This window comes from Pteropus alecto, unplaced genomic scaffold (assembly GCF_000325575.1).
Source record: "Pteropus alecto unplaced genomic scaffold, ASM32557v1 scaffold11, whole genome shotgun sequence".
NCBI classification, from domain to species: Eukaryota; Metazoa; Chordata; class Mammalia; order Chiroptera; family Pteropodidae; genus Pteropus; species Pteropus alecto.
In genome coordinates this window covers 9,801,833-9,829,255 of record NW_006431956.1, presented here as the reverse complement: position 1 = coordinate 9,829,255, position 27,423 = coordinate 9,801,833, and the positions used below count along the sequence as shown (strand labels likewise).

General features: G+C 40.3%; 1 protein-coding gene across 12 annotated transcripts in view; it reads right to left on the bottom strand.

The window, feature by feature from the left end:
• The window catches only part of CACNB2 (calcium voltage-gated channel auxiliary subunit beta 2), a 312,930-nt gene that overhangs the window by 10,629 nt on the left and 274,878 nt on the right, over positions 1-27,423 (bottom strand). For 6 of the 12 annotated variants that reach the window (XM_015585644.1, XM_015585645.2, XM_015585647.2 and 3 more), the window contains 7 exons: positions 26,676-26,798; positions 24,746-24,882; positions 20,991-21,067; positions 15,953-16,086; positions 12,201-12,281; positions 11,661-11,719; positions 2,907-3,016 (listed from right to left, as the gene is read on the bottom strand). In XM_015585644.1, coding sequence (XP_015441130.1) covers positions 2,907-3,016; positions 11,661-11,719; positions 12,201-12,281; positions 15,953-16,086; positions 20,991-21,067; positions 24,746-24,882; positions 26,676-26,798 — 721 coding nt within the window. Of the gene's footprint in view, positions 1-2,906; positions 3,017-11,660; positions 11,720-12,200; positions 12,282-15,261; positions 15,324-15,786; positions 15,807-15,952; positions 16,087-20,990; positions 21,068-24,745; positions 24,883-26,675; positions 26,799-27,423 lie in introns of all 12 variants that reach the window. The other 6 variants (XM_006906994.3, XM_015585650.2, XM_015585652.2 and 3 more) reach the window with 2 other exon arrangements.

Below are 27,423 nucleotides of genomic sequence, written 5' to 3'. Positions count from 1 at the left end.
TCACCTGCTTCCCTCTGAAGCTGCTTCAACAGAATCCTAACTTCCTCACTTCCCTCTTGCTGTGCTCCATTATCATCTTCACATGCTGCCAGAGATGCTTCTAAAATGTCACTGCTCTGCTGTCCTACAGCTTCCTATCACATCCACATGAAAAGGCCTACAAAGCACATCATGACGAACATATCAGACGTGTTCCTACCAAAGAGGAATTTTCCACTCAAATGGCTAAACTTGTAGTCAGCTCTTTGTTCTGCTTCTGTAGACATGCTTGCTGCATAGGCCGAAGGGCAGGGTGACCTCGAAATCAACTGAAGACTCATCCTCCCCTTTGCTTGTTCTGTCTAGATAACATGGATTGCCTAAATTCCTGTCTGAGAATCTCATGGTCTATAACTGCCCGTAGCCCATAGCAACTCCCACGCTCTGCAATCGCCTGAGGAAAGATTAACCAATCAGCCCATGCCAACTGTAACTGCCCTAAAAATGTAAGGTTGCCCCTGAGCTCAGGGCCCAGATCTTCAGAGCGCTAGCTCTTCTGGAACCGCCGGTGTAATAAACCTGAGTTCTCCAACTCTCCGAGTGGTGCTTGGTTTCTTGCCAGTTTGATTTTTCTGCAACACTACTTCAGATGCACTTACATTTCCCTCTGCCCCGAATACTCTCTTCTCGGGTAGCTGCAAGGCTGAAGAATTCACAACGTGTCATTCTGCTAAAATATCACTTCCTCAGAGAGGCCTCCCCTGACCTATGTGTATGAAATCACACCTTCCTCCTCAGCTTCCTCTCTACCCCTTGTCCTGCTTCTTCTGGGACTCGTCAACCACCGACCCCGTATTTGCCTCCATCTGTATCTGTTAGCTTTTATGCATGTCTGCCCCTTGAAACAAGAGCCCTGTGAGAGTGAGGACTTGGTGTCCTTCACTTCTGTGTCTCCAGCACATAGTTGGTACACAAGTATCTGTTAAACAGATGAATAAATACCTAAAATCTATACATGGTTCTGTAATGCCTTACGGTAAGCTCTAAATTCCTTAATTTCTTCCCCTGCCAATCTCTGGTATCTCCTACCTCTCTTTTAAAAATCATACGCTCAACCAAAGTAAAGGATCTATGTTTTCCAGAATCATCGTTTTAAGGCCCTGTCACCCTCTTCGGCCCTTTCCCTTTTTTCTTGGCTAAACGCTATCACACTTCAAAAGTCCCAGCTTGGGCTCAGCTCCTTGGAAAAGCCTTTTCAGGCGGCCTGCACCCCCTGCGGCAGCCAGTTCAACTCACGACCACTTCTCATCACACTTGATTTCAACGGGCTGTTAATTTGTCTTATTGCTACACCAAGCTCCCTGGGGTCAGGGGCTTCATCTGAATCATTTTATTCCCGGGCTATAGCGTGACATTCAGTGTCTAGTGCACACTCAATAAAGTATATGGAGTGGATGAGTCATTTAAAAATATATAGAGAGGGGGAGGGGGAGGTAGATGGGGTAAAGGGAGTCAAATATGAGGTGCCAGAAATCTATGGGAGGAGAACACACAGTGTAAATATATATATACACACACACACACATATACATATATATATATATATGTACACACATACACCTTACTGTTAAAGTGTACAGTTGAAACATCAGATTTCATTAACCAATGTCACCATAAAAAAATAAAATAAAAAATTAAAAAAAAATAAGAATAATACATAGTTGGTAGTTCAAAGAGCCTTGGCAAGCTAAACAAATCTGTTATGCCATTGATCGAACTAATGAGTTTACCAAATTACTCGAGTTTGTTAATAAGTTGAATCAATAAAATGAGCAAAATGTACAGGAAAAGTTTTCAGAGTCACAGATGATAAGGGTGTGAAAAGAAATCACTATAAAAATGAGTGCTCACATTCCCTCTGCCTAGTACACTTCTAAAGCTGTATTACTGAAATTTAGTCAATGAGGGATTGTTAAGTGATCAACTGAGTTATTTCAAGTATTATACTCATGACTTATAACATATACTATTTTTAAGTTTCTGTATTATATATAATATACTTCAAAGTAAACTAAAATCTGTTAAAAGCCAGGTTCTCAAAGAATTTATATATTTAACATTTACATAGAAAAAATTAAAATCAAGGATTTCACATAAGCCTGAGAAAACTTATTTTATCAAAGCAAACCTGACAGCCCAGTAAGATATGCATAACGGTGAATAACCTTAAATTCCAAGCATGTGCCAGAGATGAAACAGCTGTCTAAGGCCTAATTTGACCAAATCAGGACATGTGAATAAAGAGCACCAAGCACAACTCTGTAAGCACGTCAACTAATATCTCTACATTGTTTTTATAAACAACACAAAAAATATTGATTCGATTAGTGGAAAATGGTCAGGAATTGACTTTATCATTTATCAAGCTCAAGACATGCACACACACCACTCTATGCTGAATGTGATATAGTTATTGACATAAGTCAACTACTAAGGGATTTGGGATAATAGCCATAATGTATGACATACTATGTTTATTCCTTACAATAATCCTACAAGGTAGTTAATATCTTTCTTTTGTTTAGATGAAGAAACAGCCTTAAAGAGGCTAATAAACTTGCTCGTGGTAACATTGATGCAAAGCCAGGAATTTTTAGAATCTGTAGACACCAAAGTTCACATTGTTGAAAACAAACCACAACCGAAACATTAATGCGACAGCCTGTGGAATTTTTAACTCAAAACTATCATAACAAATCGTCCCATGCCATGAAATCACTAAGACTGTAGCACTAGCAACTGGCAATACACGTCTGTTTCTTCTCTGCTCTCTGACACGTGGCATTATCATCTAGTTAGATCTTCTCCTTGGCAGCCTCAGGAGAGAAGTGTTTAAATAGCTCAAGTTCATCAGCACCCACACTTACCCAAGCTTGACCTTGTGTTGGATCTTTCTATTATTGCGTGCTTACTGGGGTTGTTTAACACTGAGCGTTTGGCCAGTGAGATGTCGGCAGTGACCCTTGTGATGGATATCCTGTTGGGGGGAAAAGTAACAGAAGACCCTGAGGTTATTAATTGAATAAAAAAGGGATAGAATTACACGCCCAAAATTCATCCAAATATGAAGTATATGTAGTGACCACATTTTCAAACCGAAAAATGTCAGGGCACTTATTCATATATATATTTTTTTAACCTGCGCTACCTAACTTAGCGTTTATTGGTTGCTTACCAAGTGCCAGGCACATACTAAGCATTATCTCATTATCTCATTAAATCATCCTAAAAGCTCTAGCAGAAAGGTTTATTATCAGCCCACTTCTGCTGATGAAGAAAATGGGCCCTAGGTAGATTATGTATTTAAGGCTACATATTCACTAAAAACGATGAAGCTGAGATTTGAACCCTGATATATATGCCTGAGAGCCTATGTTCTCAGCCTTGGTGGTTCAGGCCCTCCGCTAAGTATGGTGCTGAGATAGGCACAGAGAATAAAAAAGAACAAGACAAACATGGTCTTTCCTCAGAAAGTTAAGAGTTAGTGGCAGAAGTGGGTAATAAATAATAAAGATTAAGATGACTGTTGTGGAGAGAACACAGAGGGTGGTTAGGGAGGTCATCTTACATAGCACAGAAATGAAAACAAAATTTGGAAGCTGGAAGAAGCAATTACTTAGACTAGAGAGAGCTGAATGTTCCAGCCAGCAGTAGGCAAGGTGTGGAGCAAACAGAAGGTCACAATGCCTTTGAAGAAAGTAAAGGAGGGTCTAGAAACAGGAAGATTGGTTGAAAGAGTTTCACAGTTAGAGAACTCCACCTCCCCTCTGCTACTAAAGCCTCCAGGTGCCCGTCCTCCCCTACATGCTGTAAGACACCGGTTTAGTCTTTACAGGCAACAAAACCAAGGCCTTCTGACCAGGGGACTCCAGGCAGAGCAGGGATGGAGAAGACACTATTTGGAAAAGAAAGGATTCTGAGTGGAAGATTCTTTTCTGGGGAATCTGATGGCCAAAGAGAAAAGACCCAAAGATGATGATGTTGGTGGTTTTCCATATAGATTGTCCAGTGAGGGTGTTGTACAGGGAAATTTGAAGCTGACCGGCTCTACCTATGAGCACAGAATTTCTAATTGATTATTTCATGCTCCATTCTTAAATTTGAGCACAGCAGTATTCACTGGGCATCTCAGGAAAACTGCTCACATGAGAGACCAAAGCAAATGGAAAAATCGTTATCAATAACATTCAAAGGTGAAAGCTAAGAGGTGAGTATGTCTATATAACTAAAATTTCTATTTAAAAACTCAGAATAAAAAAGAGTTTTGGGAAATTATATAACAGTAGAAACGAAAACTCAAAAGAAGGGCTAGCAGATAAAGTTAAGGACATCTTCTAGAGAATAAAACAGAAATGACAAAGAGCTGAAAAATCGGAGAAGAAAGGCATGAAAATTGGAGAATTACCCAGAGGATCAACTTCCAAATAACAAGCAGTCCAGAAAAAAGGACTAAAGATAACAAGACAGGAAACTAAAAAGATAATTTTAGAATTAAGTCTGATTTTTCAAATCGAAAGCATCCTGGACAAAGGTTCAAAGTTCCACATCAAAACATATTCTTATAAGTTTTATGACACTAGGGACAACGCAAAATCTAAAAGCTTCCAGAGGAAAAGGCAGGTCTCGTACAAGGGACCAGCTATTAAAATGTTTTGTCTTCTCAGCAGCAATGACAGAAGCTAGAAGATAATGGAGCAAAAAACTTTAACAATTCTGAAGGGAAGTTATCCTAAAATCAGAATTCCATTACCATTTCGGCTATCAATTAAATGGGAGGGTTGATTAAAGACATTTTGAGACTCAGGGTCTCAAAAAGTTTTTATGTCCTTTCTAGGGAAACTACTGGAAGGTGTCATTGACTGAAATGACAGCATAAACCTTGAAAGGGATCTAGAAAGAAGGGGCTCAGGCCCACAAGGAAGGTGACCACTTCCCAGTGATGATGCAGAGGGATGTCCCAGAATGGCAAATGTGCACCCAGCCCAGAGAGAAACAGTCCAGATGGGAGCAGGCCAGATCACTCCTGGACAGAGGTTCAAAAGGACAAAGTTGAGAGATTATCAGGTGCATTCAAATCTATTGAGGGAAATTTAGAAAACTCGAGGGCAATTTGGGGCTAAATTAGTGCCAAATATATTAACAAATTAACCAAGTGTAAAAAGTAAAATTATTTATCTCATAGTAATCACAAAGAAAAAGTAATACATATGAAAAAGTAATTATAGTATATGATGTGGCCCATTTAAATAATATTCGCATAACTATAACATACTAAAAGTGGAGCCAGCCAAAAGTACGACTTAACTGTTGGGAGGATGGAGGACGAGGTGTGTATGCAAGCACGTCTGTGAGAGAGAAGAGGACTATGCATGAGAGAGCTACATATTCTTCATGGTAGGAAGTCAACAGATAACGCCTAACACCTAAAACTCAAGTAGCAAATTAAGCACCTTGCTTAGAGGTAAGGAGTAAATACCAAAAGATCTAGTGAAAACAGTTAACTAGATCTTTACCTGCCATCTGGAGGTAAAGTGTGGAAAGAGATTACTGGCTTTTGCAAAAAAAAAAAAATTGTTTATCTATATACCATACACTCCATCCTTCATGGTGCACAGTTCCATGAGTTTGGACCAGTTCAGAGTTTCGTATTCGCCGTCACATTCATGACGCAGCACAATCCCATTACCCTCCAAAGTTCCTTGTGCTGCCCGCTCTGTAATCCATCCTACCCGCTACCTCACCCTGACAATCACCTAGCTGTTGTCTGTCCCTTTTCCAATAACATGGCAGTCTTCTGAACTTATTTTACTTTGCATAATGGATTTGAGATTCATCTGCATTGTTGTGTGTATCCGTAGCTTATTCAGTTTTATTGCTGAACGAGACTGCTATTAAAAAAAGTTTATTTGATTGTTAAGCTTTTTGTATTTTGATGGAACGTTTATTTAACAAGTAAAAAAGCAATAACCAGAAGAGAGACACTAAAGCCATCAATTCAAAATTAGTTTCATGATTATTTCACGATGCACTCACAAGTGAAATAAGGCTATAGGTGGGGACAATCCGATGTGTAGTAACTGTTTTAAAATGCTTTTTACTGACTCGGGGGTGGCTGTAGCAGAGTAGGGTTTATTACATGGTAATTCTGTGTAACATTATCCCCTTTCTGCTGAGCACCTGCACGCATGAAGGGAGTCATGAGTCAACAGAGATTTCTTGAATGCCTACTATGTGCCAATCATCGTTCAGGGTGCTGCTATGGATCTTAAATTCTTATGAGGTGGAGAGAGAGTGGAGGAAGCTGACAAACAGACATCTGATGTCAGGCGGCAATAAATGCCATTAAAAAATAATGGAGGATAATAAAGATACACATGGACTGTTGTGGAACATATGTTTTTGGTGGTCAGGGAAGACCTTGCAGAAAAGGTGACCTTTGGTCAGAGGCCGGAAGCGAGAGAAGGAGACGCATGGGTGGGTGTTCTTGGAGAAGGAAGAGTGAATCCCTGAAGTGCGGGGCATTACACCAGTACAGCGGAGTGGCACCCAATCACTGCTGCTGACCGGAATCTGGGTCTGTGCCTCTAACGAGCCCTGGACACTCAGTGGGAGGCAGGCTTCCCTGTGCCGGGACCATCCTGGGGATAAAGTGGTGACAAGACAGATAACACCTGCTCAGGAGCGGCTCCCAGTCAGCCTGGGGGAACCGATGCAGCAGAAGGCAGGGTTTTCTGTAACAATACACCTTCCCCTTTGTCCTGCATGCCTTGTCCTTTCTGCACGTGGTCCTGTCCAGCTGGGCTTCCACAGACCTGCTTACGTGGTATGAGCTTTGACTGTGTGTGTGTGGATGGGCCACTATCCTACTTTAGCTCACTAAGTTATGCTTTGGGAATTGTCATTTCTTGAGGTCCTGCCAAAAAAACAGAACTCGGAAATCCTACAGGCAAAATTCTAGGGACAATTCAGAATAAAGGAGTGGTCTCAACCCCACAATACATCGAAATCGCCATTTGAGCTTTTCACGTTACATTACGTCCCACCCTAGAGATTTGGTTCCAATTAGTCATGGGTGGGACACGAGCTCTTGTTTTTCGTTTTTTGTTTCATTTTACGTAACCAAGGTAGAAAACCACCAGTTTAGAAGAACCTGTCTCACATCTAAGTAAATTTCCCACAAAATAAGATGATGTAATGTTTCCTGAGATTATTGATTTCCAATGAGATCCCCTCACACAAGATTCACCACGTACATACCCCTGTAGCGATCCAGTATGAATTCTCAACACTTCAGTGCCAAGAGCTGACATTTTCAAGACACTGGGTAGGACAACTAAATTCATCACTAACGGTGGCTTTCCTTCTTGTTTTCAATTTCCTATTAATTTACCTGTCATTGTCCTACAAGGTGAATCTAAACATTGCTCTGTTTACATGACACAGTTGGTTAGGGTAGATCTGATTTAAATGGGACCCAATTACTCTACTACACACAACAGAAAGGATGATGATTTATCATCTCTTCTTCCACCTGACACACTTAAATGCTATTTTAACAGCTAAGATCACAATTCTGACAACTCCCTGGGGCTTCAGCAAATGAACTCGCCTAGGCTTAAGGACAGAAAAGAATTCCTATAGAGGATCTTTTCATCACCAACACATCCTTTCATATTTTCTCCCTCGTGGGCTTCAGTTGTTTGAAAAAACAAATTCAGTTTATTTAATAGATAATTAAGAAGTAATTCACTTTTCCCTTTCAGAATTAGATGTCTATTTAAAATCAGATATGCCTGATACTTCCGATGAATTTCCCCCCTCTACTGCTGGCTTAGCTTTGCCCAAAACAAAGATATTTAATGATTCAGTTACTCTGGATGTCTTGCCATACATTAAAAAAAAAAAAGTTAAATTTTTGCATGCCGTTTTGAAATTCTTTCTGCCTTATGGACCCTATTACTTCCTTTGAGGACCCTAAATTGGTGATCACGGGCCTAGAATGTTGAACCCCAGCTGTGGAGTCAAGACGAGCCAAGGCAGGTCTATTAATAAAGCCATATGGAAATTACTTTTGGCCAGAAACAAAAGGTTGATATAACATTCAGAGCTTTTGTTTACATGTTTCTTAAATGAAATCAGTCTGGATGGCCGATACTTTAGAACGCAGGGCCAACATACACCCTGTGGCTGGAATCTATCTTCCAAATTCAAACTTACTCAGGCTAAAATGGAAGTGCTAAGTCAGGAAATTCCATCTCATTTCCCCATCTTTGGCATTTAAGAAAGGGCAGTGGATTAACTCAGTCACGAAAAGCATGATGCCTCGGCCAGCAGAATTTTCTGGGTATGCACGCTCGTGTAGACAACTCCGAATTATGATAAATGACAGGGCCAAGAATAAAGAAGTGAAAGCTACATGGGCACGCCTTTTATACTTGGCCAGAGCCTGACAGCCTTGGACCAAGCCAAAGGCCCAAGGACCAAGCTGTGTTTCCTGGCACAAAATAAAATCTATTTCATAAAGCTATGAAAAGTAAAGACATCTAATCAGGAACATTTGGTTAGGTAGACTCTGAGTATAAAGTCTTTTTATACCTTGAATTGTTTTCCTTTTTCTGTCTCATTCAGTCCTTTGCTCGATTACTAACTAACGACACTTCTCCTACAAAATTTCCCCTCCTTGTCCTCACCTCTCCTGCCAAAGGTCAATCAATGTAAACCAGAAACGGCTGCAGAGCAGGTGTGGTCGAGGGAGAAAGTGATACAGTAAGAAATCTGAAAGGACCTGAAACCTACAGGTACCACCTGTCCTACTTGGACTGTCAGGATGGGGGAAGGAAAGGAATGTGGAGGTGGGAGGCGCCACGTGTGTCTTCTTAAACATACAGAAATATTCCCACGCCCCCTATAATCCACTCTTGGGTTAAATTTCGAAGTTTCCATTTTAGATGCCTATCACATCTTTGATGCTTCAGAAGTTGGCCGAGCCTTCACTATGGCACCCGCTGGTTATTTGATTCAAGGCTGCCTTTCAATAGATTATAAGCAAAAGCCCCGTGAAGACAAGGCCCTTGTCGGCTTTTGCTCCTCAATGCCTGGCACACAGAATATATTCCATAACTATGTGTAGAAGTGAATCGAGGGGAGCGGGCAGGAGAGGAAGGGGCTCAAGTCCAACGTGTTTAATGTGACACACTAGACATGGCCTTGGTTTTGTTATGTCGCTCTCTGCCTAGACTGGATTTGAAGACCTGTAGGTGGCTTGCCTTCCACGTGCGGCTGTGTCACATCTTGATGCTGTCACACACTTAGCATCCTCTTGTTCATGCCCCCTCTCCTCCTAATTCCCTTGGTGAAAAATCATGGGTACCATTTAAAAACCCTTCCTGGAGACTGACACCCCGAAGTCAGTGTTAATCCGTTCTCTCTCTCTGCTACCTGAGCCTTGGATGCACATCCACTGAGCTACTCTTTCATTTACTTTGCGTTTTGCTGCTTGAGGTTTCAATTTACGGTTTACACACAAGCTCCTTAGAGGCAGATGCTTCGGCTCTCCGCAGGTGTCTAGTGGAGAGTGCACAGCAGACAGTCATTCGACATTCATCCATTCTTTGTCCACACGGAGCAAGTTCTAGGCATTGAGAACAGTTCAAAAAGCAGATTAGAGAGCCCTGCCTCATGAGTCTGTGTTGAGTGTGGGAGAGTGACAACAAAGCAAATAAAATGCAAAAAAGAGTTATGGGGGACAAGTCAGAGAAGGGAGGGACTGAGGGCGTGAGCGTGTACACACGTATAGTAAGAGAAAAGTATTCCTAGTACGGGGAACAGCGAGTGCAAAGGCCCTGAGGTTGCCATGCATCTGTCTGTCTGGAACACTCATGGAATAACAAGTAAGTCAGAGTGGCAGGAGCAGAAGGAGCAAGGGGGACAGTAGTAAGAGATAAAGTCAAAGGTAAGGAAGGGTGTGGGGGTGTGGATGGTCTGACTGTAGGGGGTCCTACAGGCCACTGTAAGGACTGTCTTTTTACTGAGTGAAGAGAGACGTCATGGCATCTGCACAAAGGACTGATGAGATCCAGCCGGTTTAACAGGGTTGTTCAGGCTGCTGACTTGAGAACAGACTTGAAGGGAGCAATGACAGAAGCAAGGATACAAGTGAGGAGACTCTTTATTGCGATAATCCAGGGAAGAGATGATAATGTCTCAGACCAAAAGCAAAGGGATATATAAAAAGTCATTAGATTTTGGGTATATTTTGAAGATACAGACAACAGTACTTGGATATAGGATGTAAGAGAAAAAGAACAGTCAAGGATGATTCAATGATTCAGTGATCTGGGGCCAAAGGGTCTTGGGACTAAAAGATGAAGAAACTATTAATTGAGATATGGGAGACTATGAGAGAAGCAGGTTTGGGGCGTAAGCTGGGAGGTTCAGCTCGAGAGGTCCATTAGACATCTCAGCGCTGATGCTGAATAGGCGGTTGGATATCTGGGTCTGGAATTAAGAGGTGAAACCAGAGAAGAAGAGGCTATTTAAAACTTTGACATTGGAAAAGTCATCCAAGGGGTATAGGTAGAAGAGAGAGAAGACCAAGAGACTTAGGCCTGGGTTTTCCAAGGTGTCTAGTTAATGAGGAAGAACCTACAGGTAGCTATTGAGACAATAGGAAAACCAGGAAAGTGTGGTTCCAGAAGCCAAACATAGTATTTAAAAGAGGATGGAATGGTCCATTATGCCAGTTAAAGGACTGCTGATTCACCCTGCATTTGGCGACGTGAGGGCCCCCCGGTGATCCGACACGACTAGTCTGGGCTGAGTGATGGATGCGTTAACTGGACCAGACTCAAGAGTATGAGACGAGGGCATGGATGCACAACTTGTTCAAGGAGTTTTGCTATAAGGAAAAGGAGAAAAATGGGACAGGCAGAGGGGAATATAAGGTTGATTTTTCCATCGAAGGGAGAAATAACTACGTGTTTATAGGCTGATGGTGTTTCCGTTAGAACAAGAAATACCAATGAGGAGAGAAAAGGGTTTTCATGGCCATGTTGGGGTGGGGAGGGGAATGGCGTCTAGCGCCTCAGTGGGTGGGTTAGCTGTAGCCAACAGTAACAGAAGGAACAGCGGCCCGTTCAGGCAAACGTGCCAGTGGGCACGGGGGTGGTGGGGGGACTCTCGAAGTCCTTTGCCTGTTTTCTCAGTGGAATAGAAAGCGAGCCCATAGGGGAGAGCAGCATGAGCAGGGCAAGTCAGAGGAGAGAGCAGCTGGAACGGAAGTCTTTTAAAAGAGTAGAAAAGTGAATGGAAGAGATGTATTTCTGGGCAGCACCGAGGGTCAGTTGACCTTGAATCTAGAGTGAGACTAGTCAGCTGGGATTTGGCCAAGTTCGGCCTATGATGGATGCAGGGCCAGGAATAAAGAGCTGGATTATCTAGGTTTGAGGATGTGCCAAACCAAAATGATGAGTATTTATGGGAGCAGACTGAATTGGATGGAACTTATTTCCTGTCACCCTAGACTTTGGAGGGTAGTTTTCTCTTGGGGTCATATCTTTCCCAGCCAGGTTTTATCATCTTTGAGACAAAATCCACAAGACATAAGATTCTGAAATACTCACCGCCCTTCAAATCTGTGTTTTAAAAAATCAAACAACGCCTTTTGCATCATATCTGTGACCTGCAATTGAGCAAGCAATAAGTTAAGGTGTGATAAAAATACTATTAAGTACGTTACGACAATTTTACTCCTTTTAAGAGTGTTTAAAAACCTGGGCTTCTCATTTGGAAAAAGTAGCACACGAGGTCACTGCATTTTTCTGAGTTATAATACAAGGACAATTAAAAAGTCAGAAGTTCCCTGAACTTGTCCCAATGTTTTGGGGACCACACATTACATCTCGAATGGTTTCAGTCACTCTCTGTCTGATACTATTTCCCAGGGCTGAGTAAACTGCAGCTAGCAGAAATCTCTAGAACAGCAGCCAAGAAAAAGAAAACAGAACCAAACAAGAAGCAGTGTATACCACAGCTTGAAAATCAACATGTTTTCCTGCGACAAGCTCTTTAAGTTCTAAATTCAACAGTCAGGAAAGGCAGGTAGAGTCACACGGCCGCTCAGCATGTGAAGGTCAAGTGTGCTCCTGAGGGCAGTTCCTTACCTCGTATCCCTTCAGAGAAGGGCCCACCAAGACCACTGGTCGCATGGAAGGTACAACGTCATAAGGAGGCGTGTGCTCTGTCTGCAGAGAGAAGAGAGGACTTCAGACGATTAATGGGCAGAGGAAATATAAATATGTTACATATAAACTGCTGTCTTTCTGAACACTCTAATATGAGGCCTTTCTAGACATTTTAGTTTTTAAATTGCCTCTTTTCTAAATAAACCCAATCAAAGACTGATGGGTTTATTTTCTTAAAGTCTCAAGGCACTGAATTGTCTATAGTTTTCTTGCTTTCTTCAAGAAACGTTGCTAATGGATTAGTTTCTAAAGCAAGAAGAGCTGCTTTTGAACAAAAACTAGTTGGTAGAACAGACAGAAACATGCCTCATGCAGAATCAGTGCTTCAGGCTTGACTGGAAGTTAATATTGCTTTTCAGATGCATGTGTGTTCTGACGAGCCAGACTTTCAGACCTAACTTGGTTAGTTATGGAGAAAAGAAAGGTCTGTTTACCTTTGCGTTTTAGATGTTTGTCTTACCTGGATAACACCTAATTTCAAAACATTGTAACTCTCATGACCAAATACTTGAAAATTCCTGTTTTACAGTGAGTTTAAGCTGGCATGCATAGTTGTTCCAGTGAACAGTAATCATGACATAATCAGGATCACTATTCATAGCTTAGTGACTAGTGCTTTTGCATTTTGGGTTTTTATATCTTGAAATGAAAACTTCAAATGCAAGGCTGATGTGTCTTGAGGGAAGGTGGATGGGGTGTGATAAGCTTCAGTGGCCTCAAGGTTGCTCGTTGACTCGCACCTCTAACACGCCACTCAAGAGCGATTTAGGCAGTGTTTCTGCTGCATAACTAATTCATGCCTTTTCACGATAATCTCTTTTGGAAGGGCAGGGGGAGGAGCTAAATTTGGTAGCAATTTCTAAAACTTTTGAAACTTTTCAGCTTAACTACTTCAAATAAAATGACCAAAATAAAGTTTTTCCAAAAATTAGGTAACAGCTAATTTGTCTGATCATATTCAAATTTGATAGCAGAAAATGTAAAATTGACCCCCAAAATGATATATATATATATTTTTTAACACAGAAGAGAGAGCAATATGGCCTTAGATGGTGAGATAAAACAAATCACCGTTATATGAAGCTTTCTGCATTAAGGAGCATCTGAAAAATTGTATTTTAAGATTTTAAGAATTTCTTTTGGTCACACAGACCAAAAGAAAAATGTTCTTTAAAGTATTTTAAGAATTTGAAAAACGGATGAGCAAATGTGAATCTAAGTTTTGCATCAGCCCATTGCTCCAGATCATTGTATCGTTGCTTAAAATTGCTCGTTACAAACTTTCTGACTTCGATTAAATTTGACTTCCTGAAGGGGAGGGGAATTAAAAACCATTTCAAATTCAAAAGCTTCCATCTGAGATTTCACCGACAGTGGTAGATAAATATAATCAGAGAGGAAGGAACTACTACTGTGACTGTGCTGTCAAATTTTACTGCTTAAAATTCTACCTCGCATTCACGATTCATTTTAAAAGACATGGTAAAGCTAGAATAGACATATTTAAACAGAAAAAAGAACAAGACAAACATAATACAGTGACAGCACAAATGCCACACAAGCACCACTCTAAAAGCAACCTAAAACATGGAAAACCATCTCATCGTTAAATCTCAGGCTTTTGTCGTCATTGTTTTTGCGCTCTGCACTGAAGTTGACCACATAATAACATGAGAAGAATGGGTACCAGTGCCGAAGGCATCATAAGCATATTTATTAAATTATTACAGTTATACCACCTGGGATCACACTGAAAATGTTTAGAAGCCAAGTCTTTATAACTATGCCGTATGAGAATACCTTTCCCACCGTCGTAATTAGGAATACAAATTGCATGCATTTTAGTAACAGCTACCAAGAAATTTTATTTCAAGCCTTTAAGTATTAAGTGGCCCAGTATTTGACAGGTCTTTGGTTCCTTTGATCTGTGACTGCCAGCTAGCAAAGGGTCACCCGTGCTGGTAATCAGTCAGCTTCTTAATCGATAGGGTAGCTACAGAAATTACCTTATTTGATGGAATATTAGAACTTGGTGCCCTACTGATAACGACACCAACATCTGTATCTGCCCTTTCCTGCTAACCGTATTTTGTTCGAATCGTTCAGTGGAAAAACTGATCAACATTTTTAAAGTTTTGGAATGTCAGAGTAAAGCAAACTTCAAAAAAACCTATCTCGACTAACATGGTTTTAGTTCGTGTTACTCTGTAAAGCCCAGAGAGGCTCAGCAATGTTGATTTTCTAGGCTTCTGTGCTGTTAGTCACCCACTGAAAGTCTTCGTCGTGACAAGAAGATAGGACCAGACGGGCCCACTGTCATGGGTGAACATCGAGCGGGGGCTTTCTGTGTTAACACAGAAAATTCGGGTGTTTTCATCTTTGTCTGGAGTGCTGAGGTCTTCCACTATTAAAGTAACCATAATTTTAAAAAACAACAACAATCTACTTCATAGTTTGGTCAGTTTGGCATGTGATAGCTCATTGAGGACTTTAGAGTTTCTCCACAGAGTAAAATACTTGTGTGCAGAGGAAAAAAGTTCAGGACATGGAGAGTTTAGGGCGGAGTCAGCTTTGCTCCACACCTGCGTGTCACGATATACCCATGGCCGTGTCAGACTTGGTGACGTCAGGAAGTATGATAATAAAGACAGCGTGGTAGGCTGTGGAACGTGGCGTGTAAAAGGAGAGAAGAAATGGAAATTGTGTCGACAAGGGGCATCCTTTAAAAATAACTCTTGGAAGCTACAAAATGCGTTGAAAAGAAGCAGACTTTGTCTGGAGTAAAGAGAGCTCAGGATACTCTAGTTTCCAGTCAGGGGACAGAGAGCACCACCGGCTAGCATCTAGGCTGGCCAGTGGCAAAGGCTCTAGGCACGGCCACCTCCCCATGGTCCAACAGGTTTGAGATGCTGAAATCTGACTGATGGAGGAGGCAAGAACATCGGGAGAGTATTTATATATGACAATAGGAAAAACTCACAGTAAACCGCCAAAACAAGCCTGCAGTTTTCCACTGGTCTTGTTCATCTGTAGATTTTGCACCTAGTGGATTAGAAGTTTAAATACTGACTAAATTAAAAATTGAATTTTTTTTTTTTTTTAGTACAAGCTATGTATCTGGATATCATAAATCAGAATCTAATAATGGTTTTAATATGCTTGATTATAAGTTAAATTTCTGGAAAAAAGAAAGAGACAAAGACAGACAGAATAAGCATGCACAATAGAGGTGCATTATATGGCGTTGTCAGTGTTCGACATCCTGAAAATGTTTCAACAGATTCCCTTGGTGGTAGATATTATTCCATCAAAAAGGATAAGTACTGTAATGGTGTTTTAACAGGTCACTCACTGAATTTAGCTGGTTTGAAATGCATGAACTCAATTAGGTGTTGGACAGGTTTTTTTCTTAAGACAGAAATGTTTGTATTTAATCAAACTGCGGGATTGAATGCTAATGATGCCAGTGGCAGGATCAACACAGCTTACGTCAACGTAAACTTACCGATTTCTGCTTCTGCTTAGCTACAGCAGCATGGAAGAGAAACAAAGAAACACAGAGCATGCATGTTATTGGCTTATCAAAGGACGCAGACAGTCAACAGGACTAGGAAATGTGACGCAGTGCGGTTGAGCAGGTGGACAGATGGGAGCTCGGAAGCTAATGTTACCTTCTTAAAGAAGGGCATTCTTTTCTCTTTGGAGTGGGGTGACGTTACACTGTTTGCACTGGGCTTAGGGGAGCGGTGGTTTGCTGGAATATCATTTTCTTCTGCATCTAAGCCAGTAGCATCTATGTCTATAGCTATATACAGACAAACAATTCAAAAATCATCAGGCAGACAGGAGAGGAAAAACAGGTTATATATATAAAAAAAAATAAAACGAAAGCAAATAAACTTAACTTTAGTAAAGATCTATCATGAGCGCTCGGCACAGCAAACAATGTAAAATTTAAAGGTAACGCGTGTTAAGAATGCAATGTATTCAAATCGAACAGAACTGAAAGGTCCCCTCGTCATACGTTTGCTTGATCAATTTTACACTAGGTCGCAAGTAATATTTTCAGAGAAACATATTTTAAATTTGTAGTTTCAAATACGATGTTGATTATTTTCCATGTCGACCATCTATAAGCATGATGCAGAATATTTCACTTTACTTCTTATAATATCTTAAACCAGCCTTTAGATAATAAGGAACCCCACTGGCAACCTGTGTCACAACGTGCCTCAGATTTCTTATTTTGCTTGGTTTTGTGTGAAAATAGGGCAGTGTGAAAAAGCTTCACTGAAATTGCAACAGTCACTCGAGGGAGAAAGAACAGAAAATCCTAAATTCGGACAACACACAGAAGTCATACACAAGGCAAATGAGTCAGGGCAGGTTCCAGAATGGGCAGGATGAAAATGATTTCAAGATATTTACACCCTGCTTGAAGGCTCATTGGGAAACACTGGATCCGTGGATCTCCAAGTGAAATGAGTCTAATAAAATGACGTAAGGAGACTATCGATGATTTTTTATAAAGCCACTGGACATAATACAAAAGGCAGCGTGGAAGGGCACACGGATAAGGGAATATGCCTCTGGTCTCCTTATCCGGAGAATGAGAGGTTTAGGTTTGTGGTTCGACATGCTTTCACTCTTCTAAAATCTTTCTATCTGAAGATATAGCACTTAAAAATTAAGCGTTAGGTGAAATAAATAAAAACAGATCCATCGTCTCATTTCGAAGTTTATAAAATGCTTCCACATGCAATTACTAGAGAATTTTATCGACTGTAGACTCAAAGCTGGAAAGTACCTCAGAGATCATCTTCAACTCTCTTATTTTTAAGACTTAAGAGATGAACTCTTGAAAAGACTCAGCAGAGCGAGGACTCAGAACTTGGTTCCGCTGCCTCTGGGAGGCCCTCCCAGTCCCTACGCCATGCTGCCATTTCAAGGGCAGTCTCTTCTCCATCCTGGCTCACTCTTCCACTTCCCTTTGCTCCCCAAGTGGGGCTGTGTCCTCAGTGTCAGAATTCGGGAAGATATCATGCAGTTGAGCTCAAGAGAAAATTATTCTATGGTTCAGATGAGGTCAAGTACAAGAAGGAAACCTGCTCACCCCAGGAAAGCATCACATTGCACTGGTTAGCTCTCTAACGATGACCGCAGCACATTCAGATTTAAGGGACAAATAAATCACCCCTCTGAAATCACAGACGGCTCGGTGCTGCCAAGCCACTACCATTCCCTGTGATACGCCAGCTGAATCGGTGCTCACGACAGCTGCTGCTAACCTTTTCAAATGACGGGAGAACATCTGATAGGCATCCCATTATTTTTCAGTTCTGAAGTTATTACGGATATTAGATGACTCAGCCTTTTGAAAACTAGGATCTCTTGTTGAAATGTTCCTTTTCATTGTACTAGGCCAAAAACCTGTGATGACATGGAAAACCTGGCATTGTTTGCGCAACATTGCAAATATCAGCTATTGCTGGCATAAAGATGAGGTACGATTGATTCTCCAGTGAAAGTAATAACGGACTGAGTTAATTCCAGGAATTTAGTTAGATGTAGCAAATAAATATGTCTTTCTCTTTGCCCCATCGATACATACTGATGAACTAAAAGATTCTGCACATAGTATGCAACGGAAACATTACAAACTTTGCCCAGGGGTTTGAATCGAGGCTAACTTTTATAGCACCCTGTAATGTTTTCCCTCAAATCCCATCTTAGTATGTCATGTATGTCTTCCTGGATATGACAGAGTGTCTCTGGGTCACTTTTTCATTATTCCTATATTATATCTTATCCAACACCTGATAAGTTTCCCTCCTGGTGGTAAATTCCTGTATGCTTCTACCATTCTCACTGGGCTCAGAAACGCCACCCTCCAAGGACAGTGCCCCAAGAGCCCTCCTGAAATTGAGGCCCGTCAGAGTCGACAGGACCCTGCGATGCCAAAGTTCATGAACTGGACTTGATGATTTGTCCGCTGATTCTGACCTGCTGTGATCAGCAGATGGATTTTTTTATTTCTCAGAGGAAGCATGGAAATGCAGAGGAAGTTTAGCTGTGACACTGCCCAGCGATTTAGCCACCCACCCACACAACCTGTGAGTCAGGTTTGAAATTTGACTGTATTCGGTCACAAGGGCTCGAAACCCCAACTTGAAAACATTCTAATTCACTAGTTCTGACTTTTTGTTAACTTAAATCTAAAAGCCTCTGTGTTCGTTCTGAGACTCAGAGAATTCTGAAACGTTTGGCCACTTTCAAAACACATTAAAGAAATTACTAAGTTAATAAGCATGCTCAACTCTTTTCATAGTTTTGCATACTTTATTCAACTCAATAGTTCTTACACTGAGACGCCGTCCCTTTTTAATCTCATACTTGTATTTGCATCCCTTGGCAAATTTGGTATTTACTTGGGAAAAACTGCTTCTGTAAATTTGAAATTAGTTTTTAAAATTTTTTCTCACTAGTTTTTTTTTTGCTTTTTGTTTTTTTGTAAAGAGCCTTGGAAACACGTTTTGAAATTTAAATTTTAACCTTAGACTCTAAAGTCAAGTTGAGTGGCACAGGGCGAGAGTAACTTGTACACAGACGTGCAGGTGTGGAGCGCATACTATGCTATAGCCACTACCCCATCACCCAGATCCTTGGGGACCTCCAAATATGTCTGCTTTAGGCAAATGCTTACACTCTTTGGTCTAGCAATGGGTGAGGTGAACTGTAGACAAGGCCTCTGGAAAACAGAGAGGAAAATTACAACTGCAGGCCTATCCACATGTAGTAGCTTAGGCAGTTTTCCCTGGAGGTGGTTGGGGGACCCTCTCTGCAGAATTTCCTGTGCTATTGGGACAAAAATTATACCAGGATTATGACACGCCCACGATCAATTTTGTAGTTGGTTGGTATCTCCAATCTACTCAGACAGATATATTATGCTCTTGGTGTTCAGAAAAGTTATTCCAAAGCTCTGTATTTGCATAAAACTTGGGTGAAGTTTTAAATCACCTTTATTTTATTAAACTTTTAGCTTTATTTTCAGTAACGATGAAACATCTGACTACAAAAATGAAATGTGCCTTTACAAATACACTAATTTATTCTTCAAAATGCACGTTCCTGCTCTGATTACAGTGACAAAACAATGAGAAGGCTACAGTGTGGTTAGAGGGTGTGGGAGAATCTTACTGGTCTGCGGAAGGGGGACTGACATCTGCGGGAGGGGCTGCAGCTTTATTACGATGTGACGTAGCGTTTTCTCATTTCAAGAGCCTGGCGTCAGTCCTCGAGAGTCTCCAGTTTTTAAGATATACAGTAAGAGTATAAGGTTGATATGGTAATCCCTACAACCTCACACCTTTGAGGAGAAGCTGGGATAAGCCTCTTTCTGCACCTGCAGAAAATATCTACTCCCTGCTGGTCAAGGGAAGACGTAAGCCTCACATAATACCTACAAAAGTTTCAGTCTTCCTTTCAAACTCACGATTTTACTTAATTTTGAGCAACTCAGAATTACTGTAAGGTGTAAGTACGTGTTTTTAAAAATTATATGCATGCTACAATGACTTACTTTTTTTATTGTATTCACATCTTGCTCACTTAAAAAGTCCTATAGTTTTTACTAAGAAGCCCTTGAGGGGCGTTGAAAAGCCACCAACATCTGGGAACAAGGCGTGCTGATGAGTAATAGGGGATCCTGTTCCCAAGGCACAGCAGTCACAGTGCAGCTACTTCCCTAACTTCGTAGACTCACGAGTCTCTGCATTTGACCTCTCCCCACTTCCAGCTTCCTGGGAGTCTGATGTGGCATCGTTGTTCTCAAATGCTCTTCTGGCCGATCCTTATAATCTTACTCTGACTGCCAAGTGCATCTCTTAGCAAACCAAGACTCTGAGCATGGGCTTCCACACAATTTGACCAATTACTCTCCTATTTCTGTAATCGGAACCCCAAGTTGCACCCAGAATGGCAGAGCTGCCACATTCAGCCAAAAAAATTTCAATTCAGTTTGAATTTCAGATAACCAATAAATGATTTTTTTAGTATAAGTATGGTTCATACGATATTCACCTATACTAAAAAATTATTTGTTGTTTATCTGAAATTCGACTTTAACTGGCCACAGGAAGCACGGACCCACCACTGTGGAAATAAAACAGCATAAAACAGCACTTGCTCTTCCCACAGTGTGTTCCCCTTTTTTCCAACACTTCTATGCGTCTTCCACAGAGGCTGGCTTTCGAGTGTTAGCTCATGTCAGGCTCACGACGCCATCACTTTCCTTTCCTTTCCTAACCTTTCTAAAAGCTTTAATTCCTTTTACGTAACATCGAGGCCAACACCTCACATCACACTGTGGCTATCGATGAGCATTCGACCCATTTACTGCCCATGATGACGCGCTGGTCCCCACGGTGGATGGAGGCGAGGGAGAAAAGGTTAAATACATTCGTCACTTGGATCATCCAAGGAACCTACAGTGAACACACCGACAGGTTTCTTTGTTTTCCAAAGCCAGAAAGAAATCCCCCAGACCGATTCTAACTGCATACGTGCATACTTATTTCTGACCCCTTTTCCACACTTCTAGGGTTAACCCAGGAACTCGGTGTGTGTATGTTCAAGTTCATACAGCTCGGGAAGACCGAGGAAAAAGTGAGCTGTAGTGTGTACCGTTCGGCGCTTCCACCTACTTACCAGATGATGGAGGTGTCGATTTTCTGGAACTAGGTACTATGTCACCCAGACTGGATGATGAATTTCCTCCTGATTTACTGGAGTAAAGCAAAAATGTATATTAAACCTGACAGTTATTTCAGATATCAAAACATTTGTATTGTTTAATACACATAACTACTCATTGTGTTTTCATGGAACTTTCCATTTGTTTTCTCTACGTGGAGGCAAATAATGATTTCCCAGTGGAGATTCCCGGAGCACAGGAAACAGCCATGTGATTGTCCTTCTTTCAAATTCAAGGTTTAATTTTAAAAGGCCTTAGGAGAACGGAAGAGAACTAGGGTAATTTCTGGAGCCCTGAGATTCACTGCCCGGATCACGAGTAGGTGATGGCAGAGATTTCCTTTGCTTCTTCTGTCTTAGAGACCCTCTGAAGCAATGTAAACTTATCATTTCTTCCTTGCTTGATTCCTGCTTTAGCTTGGTTAGTTTTAGTATATTAAGACTGAAAAAACTCAAGTTTTCATGAGCAACCTATAAAAGAAGTACACAACAATACCAAAACTTGCTAACCTTTAAAAGACACGCGAAGGAACATGACAGAGTACGGGATGAGTTAACCCTCAGATAGCATCTGGAACATTCCTCAAGCATGGTTAACATGGTGGATTAAACTTGGTTAATTTAGGAATGATTCAAAGGGCATATACTTCACAACTACCAAATTCTAAAGTGTGATATAAGACGTGATTCTGTCTTAGAAAGTTTAACATTAACATTAGATCAACAGCATTTCTGTTTTGTTTTGGATTTTTACCAGTATACCAGGACGCTAAATAACATACTACTAAATGGCCTCTTTATAAATGAAGATGGAAAGGAATATCATACAAGAGTGACATGGAATTTTGAGAGGACAATCTTATTGTTTATTATCTAAAGTTTATTATCACAGCTGAGTCAGGGTCTGTTTGAAATTACTGGCTACAGTATCTATGCATTAAAGAACAATATTTACTGATGTAAATATTAATAGATGAATATAAGTCCCACTAAAATACCAGTACCAAGCTGAATTTTATTGCTACTGTTCTGGCATTTTAATCCATAAAAGAGACAAACAACAGAAAAACTTTAAGCAACTAGCAGAAGGCCTCTACATATTTTTAAGGTTCTTAAAAGATACTTCAGTACATATAACAGGGATACCAGACAGTAAGTAAAATGAATGAAAACTGTTATTTATAGAAATAATTTGTGACAGTTACATAAGAATATCCATTATCAGAACCAAAACGTTTTCTTCCAGAATTTAATTTTCTAAGGTGCTAAGTCTAATTTCAGTTCAGTTTTATTGAAATTCAGTTTTCTGAATTTCAATAAAAGTCAAAGTACTATTTGAATTGTGTAAAATTGCGACAAATACTGCAAATAGTCAAAAATGTTCAGAATGCAAATTTGCCCTTAACTTTTAATTCTGTAAAAATGCCACGTTCCTGAGCTGTGCCCCAGTTTTACGACCTTGGTTTTTATAATTTCTGTGTCGGACTTTTAAAATACTTCTGAATTCTGCTTATGTCCCCAAAACACTATTCAAAATGTTATGAGACAAATGAAGAAACCTCTGAAAGTAAGTAAAGATATTTTCACTTATTTAGGCAAAAGCTTAGGTAAAAAGACAGGACAAAATGAAATCAAGAAAATCAAAGGAAAATGTCTATGGTTATAGAAAAGGTGGCCCAGCTCCCTGAAATAAGTGAGGAAATGTGACACTCCCCAAATGCAGATAATGTGTAATTCTTTAAGGAAAACACGCAACAGCAAACAATATATCTAATGTAGTAACTAATAACAGATAGCAATGATGATGATTTGTTCTGAGCTTATTGTGTCAAGTCCTGGCTATGTGTTCGCAGTGTCTAGCCAGGTAGGTCATACGAAGTCAGGCTACAGTCAGATTGACTAGATTTTCATCTTGATTCTACTGCTTTCTAGTTCTGTGACCTTGGTCAAGTTCTCTAACTTCTCTCAGCCCTTGTCCTCATCTGTGACATGAAGGATCTAATATGTACCGTTCCCACAGGTTCTTACAAAGCTGGGCTGACCAGGGATGCCCAGTTGGGAGGCAGAAAAAACCGTGCTTCCATAATCATTTTGGCAAAAACTTCTTTCACCCTTTAGAAGTAGTTGTCCTTTCTCACTTTGTATATGAAGAAGCAAACAAAGATACACAAGTCTGTCTCTGCAAAACTCATCCCGAATTTTCCATAATGCTGTTCTACAAAAAACTATTCCTAAGACATAAACCAAGAAAAGGTTTTATATGGTAATTTTAGTATGTGTTGAAAAAATACCCCATCCCACTATCCAGATTCACAGTGGACATTAACATTTTAAAGGCTCCGAAAAATCCTAAAATAACTTTTTACTGCGTAGTACTGCCCTGACCTTATTTGACCATGGAAGCCTCTTCTCAAGTAATTTGACAGGAAAACTCTGGAAAATGCTGAATTATCCTTAACAAACTAAAACCAAAACAAAACAATCCCCAGCTGAGATAACGTCAAAGTTCAATAAACCATATACGGTATTCCCAAATGGATAACAGCAATGGCTATGCCCCAGAAAAATAAAATTTCTCCAAATTATGAGATGTTAGCAACTAGTATTAAAATACCATTATCAGTATAGAGAATAGCAAAATAGGCAATAAAGCCAACAGAACACTAGGAACGGAATGAATAGTATCAGATCATCAACATCCTACAGGTTAAATGCATGTGCTTTATCTCTATGCCTCTACTTGTTTGTGACTAAATGCATCTCATAATCGGAGAGCCTCCGATAACCCAGGGATTAATAAAAGTCAAATATGGGGTAGAGGTCCCCTAAAAGGGAGATCCATCTGAACTAAAAGATCCTCTCAGTTAAAAAACACTAGAGAAGATACATCTTCTAAATTCTTGCTAACACTAAAACATTATCGTTGACAAAAGATTTGCTTCATTATATAAATGAAATGTAAACTAAAGAAAATAGAAGCCTACCTATTTATATTAAAGAAACGCCTTGGCCATATCACAGCCTTTCACATAGGGAGAAGCAGGCCATGTTCTTGAACTTGGCTGCATAGGGTTCACTTTCAAATTCACTCCATGTTGGAGTAACCCTTCTAGTATTTCTTTTAGTGGGGGGCAAATCACCACCAGAATCGTAGGAAGGATTATTCAGCCTCAGCCTATTACATAAATCATTTAATTGCTATCTGCAAAGGCAATTTTAACCGTTTTCATATTGAGTTTCCCTTTAAATGCTTAGCAGTAGGGAGAACTGAAAATTGAGTTTCTCAAGTGAAAATGAAACTAACAGGCCACAAGGGCTGCTCTTTGCCAATAACATCTAAGACTGCCAGCTCTACAACGTCTTCACGCCATGCCAGGCAGCTACAGACACTGGGATTAGTCACCAAGGTTGTCCAGTGCCAGAATATTTTCAGTAAGGATTAAGACTTCGGAATTTCCTCTGCACTGATGCCTGAATTTAATAGTCTATGACCTTAGCTATTTTTCATTAATGTTATCGATTAATTTGATGCTCTCCCAAATTGGGTGAAAATGAGATGCTAGGATGAAGATTTTAAAATGCAGGATTTGTGTTTCTATCAGTAAACCCCATCACCAGTCAACGTGGTGACATGTTGAACACAGCAAACAATGGCACATGGATGATGGTACAGTCTGAACTTTTACACAAACACGACATTTTTTTCATACCTGGAGTAGAATTTCCCTTGCTTGGCTCTCTGTTCATGCTGTAGCCTCATATTTTCTAGTTTCACTGGGCTTGGAATGAATCCGATTTCACAGCCTTCTTTAACCAATCGCCCTATCCACCAGTCATTGTTAAATTTCTAAACGCAAAACCAAATTTGTTAAGGTCAGTACACAGCAGTTCGAACCGTCAAATTGTCTTTTCCCCCATATTAACTACTTTCAGAGGAGAGAAATACTATGGAATTTACAATGAACTATATACCACAATTCAAGAAACCTTTAGGTTCACGGGATGAGCATGTAAAAGTGAAGTATTTTTGGTGACGACGAAGAATTTGGTTAAGAATTAAGACTAGTCTGAATTCCATCGCAGCTGTTGCTGTCACTGTGAGTAGGTTAACTTCCCTCCTTCAAAGATTAACTGCCATTTCCAACAGGAGGCCATTAGGAATTAGAGTGTCACAGGGGTCTTCCCCTTATACAACCTGATTCATCAGGAGTATTTTCGAGTAAGAGATAAATACTGAAATCTACCTGAACTGTTTTGTGTCAGAGCAAAATTCACCTTTGTATAGACAGGTTTATAACTAACCTGGTGCACTGCTCACAGGTGCTTTCTTTACTTCTGTTGATGTTGCTAATTTCTTTCTCGCAGACGAAATATGTACCCTAAATCTTTATATTGGGTTTGATTTCCCTCAACCGAATAGTATTTTTCAAGTTTGTTCTTGAACATTTCAAAGGAGAGTATCCATTTTCTTTTTTTTTTTTTTTTTTACTTAAGGATAAAGTTATGAGCCTTCTCTGACATACAGCTCAGCCCCATGCATGTGTTGTACCCGGTATTTTTGCTATCTACCTTTGACTGTGGCTGCCCAGCCTTTTTTTTTTTTTTCCTTCTCCTTTCATGGTAGAAAGATTCCTCTCCAAGCATCAGCCATGAGGAGGACGCCCTGGATTAACCCGACTTCCTGTCAGTCAAGCCAAATTCTGGACCGCCATCACTTCTAAAAACTTCCTCTACCCTTCCTTCCTTAGCCAGTATTTTGCATCTCTTTCTAAACGTTAATGAAATGGTAGGCTCTAAATTCTCCAGGCTCTTTTAATTGGCAGTCCCCACCTTCTTGGCTGACAGCTTTTTGTGCAGCAAGCACTTAAATTTACATATGCTTCCTAGAACACATCCTCCCCTAGGTTCCAACTGTAAATTCCTGCAGGTCTAAGAAACCTCATCATCGCACACGGAGAAAACGTCATGTAGGGAGGATTTCTGGCCTTTTAATACAGTGTGCTGCACAGCAGGCATTGGATAAATGTTGACTCACAATAAACCTTAATTAAGGGTGATTTTTTCCAGTTAACAGACTTGAGTCATCGTTAACTGAAAGGTGGTGACTTGTGGCATGGAGGAAAAAGGACTTTCTTGCTATCTGTTTCTTGCTTTCTTGGCTCCAATTCCTCCTATTTTCCCTTCCAGTGCAGAAATCTGTCATCGAAGGAGGATAAAGCCACCAGTGGCCTGAGTTGAGACACTGTCAGCAGAGAGGAGAGACCATGAATTCTAGATATTATTATTAAGCCCTCCCCAAATGGTTAAACTCGAAACATGAGGGGAGAACCATACAAAGTCAGGGTTAAAAATTAAGATAAAAAGCACAGGTTAAACATAAAAAAGGATCATTTCCTCCAGTAGTTTCCAATTTCTGGGTCACAGAGCCCAGGGGAGCCTTGAAATTATTGCAAGAGGCCTGCGACTTCTTTCTTCTTTAAAAGGGTTATATTTATATTAGAAAAGGTTGAGAGGCACCGATTTCGTGTGTATGTTACACAACTACGGCTCTATGCAATGCTATTTCACAGCAATAAGGAATAAGAAACGATATTTCGAGGTTAAAAATCACGAGGACGGGAATTCAGATTATTTTCTTACTTCCTTAACATGCAGAAAATCTTTTGCTTCAAATGAGATGGCCATGCCTGGCACTGGGACATCATCTTCATGGGCTGCACTGTAGCTGACATTCGTCCGAACTGCAAATGCAACGGGCTTTGTCTAAAGATGGAAAAGGAAGGGAGGAAAAAAAACATAAGAAATGAAACAAGTGTCCTCTCCCTTTTCTCTTCAAATACAAACACACGTGGAAAAACTGTTGTAATCCTTGTTGTTTTTTTCCACCTTGGTTCTTGATCACAAAACAGCTTATTAGTATTCAAAACACTAGGCTCTCAGCTACGTATCTCCCATTTCCTCATCTAGACAAAGGCCATTGTTCTCTTTGAAAGCACTACAAGTAAGGAAGGTGACGATGAACTACTGAAAAATGTGTTTACAACATGACAGTTTGTAGCAACTGGAAATCAGTAAACACACACAGGGATAAAATGACCAATTCTCGGGTTTTAATGAAAAGACTTAGTAAAGGCCACCCCTACCCCAAACATCTACTTTAATTAATAATTAATGACATAATTCCAAAAGGTACAATGTTTTGGATGAAAAAAGAATCACAGAATATATCTTATTTCTGGCTGCCAGGAATTATGAAAGTTATGACCTTTTATTCTATTATTTTCTCCTTGAGTTCCCTCAGCCACTAAAGATGATAAAGTTAGCTATCTTTCATTATTTGGCGCTTTGCTAAATTACAGACAACTGTTTGTCTTCTAGCTATGTAATA